Source organism: Mirounga angustirostris, unplaced genomic scaffold (genome assembly GCF_029215605.1).
Source record: "Mirounga angustirostris isolate CCGP_5_RB_7025 unplaced genomic scaffold, mMirAng1.0.hap1 SCAF_17, whole genome shotgun sequence".
Classification (NCBI taxonomy): domain Eukaryota; kingdom Metazoa; phylum Chordata; class Mammalia; order Carnivora; family Phocidae; genus Mirounga; species Mirounga angustirostris.
The window spans coordinates 26,608,064-26,612,117 of record NW_026991725.1 but is presented as its reverse complement, the minus strand read 5'-3'; the positions used below and the strand labels follow the sequence as shown (position 1 = coordinate 26,612,117).

Genomic DNA, 4,054 nt, shown 5'->3' with positions numbered 1-4,054 from the left:
CTTCCATGTCGGCCTCTGTACAGACTCATAAAGCTGCCCATCTACAGGAGGATGGTGATTCAAGTGTCGATTCCTCAGACTACTCTCTGCAGTTTGAAGCCTGTGTTTTATGATCTGAAATTGGTACCAATTCATGATCCACATGCTAGAATTTTAGAATGAATGGAGCCAGGAACAGATGTCCACATATTCATTGTCCTGTCGAAAGAAGGCCTCTGGACAGTTTATTTCAGCAATACTTCTAGTCACTGAACTTTGTTGCACTATAAACCTACTCCCGGGGCACCTGGGTGGCTCAGATCATGATCCCAGCATCCTGGGATCGAGCCCCAATTCGGGCTCTCTGCTCCGCAGGAAGCCTGCTTCTCCCTCTTCCCCTGTGTTCCTGCTCTCGCTGTCAAATAAAAATTAAAAAAAAAAACACCTACTCCCTGGAAAAGGCACTTTTGTATACCTCCTAGGGGTGTGAGGATTAGATCAAGTCCCACACCAGGTCTGTCCCTTTGTTACAGCATTTAAGCCAAGATCCTGTCACTGAGGGGACTCGAGGGTTTCCAACCAAACTGCTCCATCAACTCACAAGGCAAGTTCCTCCAGAGCCACCAAGCAGGGACAGCCATCACCACTACATCTTTCCACCATGCCTGCAACACAACTGACCTGTGGGCAACTTGGGAAGGACAAGCTCACTAAAGGTTTTCTTGGCCAAGAGGTGGAGGCCCCAGGTGAAGTTGAGCTGTGGGTGTAGACTATCCTTCACTGCCCATTTCTGTGGTTCCTTCACACATACGAGCCTGATTATACATAAAATACAATCTGCAAGTCAGGTGTTTCTGAAAACAAGTTTTATTTAAATAAGGGTTTAAATACATTACATAACATTAAAACTGAAGGAAAAAATAAACCAAAACCAGTCTGTTACTTCACATGGCATTGGGCAGCTGTTGCTAGGAAGTTGCAAGCTCTACAGCTAGCTACATGACTGATACATCAGTTTGAAGTTTGTTCCCTTGTCAAAAGTTTAACTCCTATGAAGGCTGGCCTCACATTCTGGTGTTTGGACATCGATTAGCTAGGACAGGTCTGGTCAAAAAGACCTTGGTGGCAAGTCAGATGTCCTATCACGCCTCACTAGAGGGAAGGTGGCCGCTCTAAGCTCTGCCCACCTGGTCAGGTTGGAGACACCAGGGATCTTTCTTTGACTACCAGTGACTCCCTGTAGCAGCACAGCTGCGGTTGCGGTCTTACCCCATCCTGTCCTCTCAGCTTCACCGTGGGCTGTTCAGGTGGTGACATTCTCTTAGGGCAGGGAACTCTGAAGAGGGAGAGCCGAGGAGCTTCTGGCCAGACATAGCCATCTGTGATCTTGGGGCTCTGTGCTGGACCGAAACATCACATTACTGCTTGGTTTCAGGCCGGACACTGCCAGGCGCCTACTGCTTGACCTCTGTTTAAATGAGGGACTTCAAGACTAGACAGCATGGCTCTTTTCAGTTTATTGCATGAAGGAGTTACACTAGTCCAAGTTAAAAGCAGACCCCAAATGGTTACATTATACAAGCCGTGAGGTTTTTAAACTTGTGACAAGGGACAGAAGGGAAATTCTACTCATTGCAAGGAAATCCTCACTTAAGCTTCAGTGAGCCAAAAGCACTTAAAACCCATGAACCTTCAGCTGGTCGTCCTTAGCCAGTCCAATCTGCAAAGAAAAAAGGACAAAGTTATAATAGGGGATATGAAGAGAATTAAAGTCCCCATTTCTGATGGCAGCAACTTTGCTTGCTTCTACAATAGGCAAGAAAACTCCAAGAGCCTAGGCACACACTTTGACCACTATGAGCACAATGGTTCTTAACTCAGGTTATACCGTTAAGAACCAATGATGTAACAGGATTTTAGCACTTAGGAATAGCCAGCCAGACATCCTCTTTTTGTGTGTAATTTAAAATGGCATCTTTAAAGTAGATCCACGTACAGGGCATCTGGCTGGCTCAGTTGTAGAGCATGCAACTCTTCACCTTGGGGTTTTGAGTTCAGACCCCACATTGGGTTTAAGTAGAGATTACTTAAAAAAAACAAACAAAAAAAAAACAGTAACAAAAAAAACAGATCCATGTAAAGGGTGATTTAAGGCAGGTAAGTCCTTAAAAAAAGAAATACTCGTGTATATATTTCGAAACTCAACTGTTGTCTTGTAGAGCTTTAACAGACTAGGCACGATCTGATAGTGGCCAGGACAGAGGCACAAATGAATTATGAAGAAGTGACTGAACTCACCTCTACCAGGAACTGGCATATGTTCTTGCGCTGGTCACCCTGTAGCTGAATTACTTCTCCATATTCTGGATGCTCAATCACAGTACCATTGCAGGCAAATTTCTGCAAACACCAACAAAGCAAAACAAATTAGGCCAAGCAACAGTCCGAGTGCACTAACAACCTCTAACGAGAAGCAATACAAGTCAGCACCCCTACCAGAGCAAGTTAAATGTGATTTTCCTACAATCTCATTGAAGACCTACCTTCTTAAACGCCTTCACTAGTTTCTTTTTATCGTAATCATCAGCGATCCCTTGGACAGTAGTAAGGGTCTTCCTGCCGTTTCTCTGTTGAATTCTTATATGGATATAATCCTCAGTGCCAGCAGGAAGCAGATCATCACCCTTACTTGCATCAGCAAAGGGGTCTGGGAAGAAACATCAAGCTCGTTTAGAGCTGCTGGGGCTTAAGTGCCACTGCCACTCTCCCAATGGATCATTTTTGCACGCGCGGAAACTAACACTGAAATCGCCAGGGCCTAGGTCACGTCAGATCTGTCCTTGCTGGCTGACCGCGAACGGGTCAGTCCGGGCCGGCCGGCTTCCCCAGCGCCGGGAAAAGCCTGGGCCTTCTGCCCCAGGCCCGCCCTCGGAAGACGATCACGTGCCGGGGGAGCCTGGGCGGGCGGGCGGACAGCGCCCCACCCGGCTGATGCAACCGGCCGGAACCCGACCACCAAGGCGGGGCCGAGCTTCCCGCCCCATTGGCGGGAGCGTTTGTCACTTAGGAAGACGCCGCCTCTCACTCCCGGCTCCGTGACAACGGCGATTACGTAACGGATGTGACGCAGGGGTGGCGGGAGGGGGCGGGTGTGGCCCAAGGCGGCCTGGGAGCCATTAGTAAATGCGCCACCCGCGACGCCGGGCCGCCCAAGGGCTGCCTCCCTGGCCGCTCCTTCCGGTCGCGCTTTAAGGGCAGATCCCAGGGCCCGGGTCAAAGCCGCTTCCTACGAGCCCGGACACCTTCCCTCAGCCTATGTTTACGAAAGCCCGGAACACCGGCAGGTTTCCGGGCCCCGTCTCCGGGCCCGAAGCACTTCGCCGCCCCACCCAGGCCTTTCTCCCCACGGGACCTTTCCGCAGTTTACCGAAAGAGTGGAGGTTCTGGATAGCGGACATACGATACGATTCCTTTTCCTCGGTGGAAACGGCCTGCGGAAGGCGGCGGCGGGAGAAGGCGGGCGGGGGGGACGGAGCGTCGGGAAGCGAGGGGGCTCAAGGGGGAGGCTGCTGAGTCCTCGGCGGCGGCTCAGTGACTGGGGCGGAGGGGCGGTGCCTGTATTCACTTATATAGCCGCCCCTGTGACGCCAGCGCGCTGCCCTCACGTCCCGGCCCCACCCACGGCGTCGTGGCCTCAGCGCCCGGACGCCGGCGCTTCCGATTGGTTCGGGGCGGGGACGCGGGACGGCGCTTGCGCAGGAAGTCTGCGCTGCGGGAGGGCGTCCTCTCGGTTCCGGGAGAGGTGGAAGGGGGAGGGAAAGGGTGGTCCGTCTAGGCGCTTGCGCAGTGCAGGAGGAAGGTGTCGGTGGCGCAGAAAATTGGCGGAGGTTTCGGAAGCGCCTTACCACTCTTGTTCTCTGTCTTGACACTATTGCAGCCCTACCTGCTTGGAAGAGCGCGTTTTCATGGGATAGATCGGCACTCCGTAAATGAGACTTAGATGCTGAACCTCCCAAACGCGACGAATTCCCGCTATCTCATACTCCGTTACCCACGTAGTCTTACGGATTTAGGG

General features: G+C 51.6%; 1 protein-coding gene across 1 annotated transcript; it reads right to left on the bottom strand.

Moving 5' to 3' along the window:
* Positions 1–828: 828 nt before the first annotated feature.
* EIF1 (eukaryotic translation initiation factor 1) lies at positions 829–3,622 on the bottom strand. Its single transcript, XM_045888943.3, has 4 exons — positions 3,407–3,622; positions 2,523–2,686; positions 2,278–2,379; positions 829–1,699 (listed from the first exon to the last, which is right to left on the bottom strand). Exons 1-4 carry the CDS (start codon positions 3,435–3,437, stop codon positions 1,655–1,657), a joined length of 342 nt encoding a protein of 113 aa, XP_045744899.1. The 5' UTR covers positions 3,438–3,622; the 3' UTR covers positions 829–1,654.
* Between the last annotated feature and the right edge of the window lie 432 nt (positions 3,623–4,054).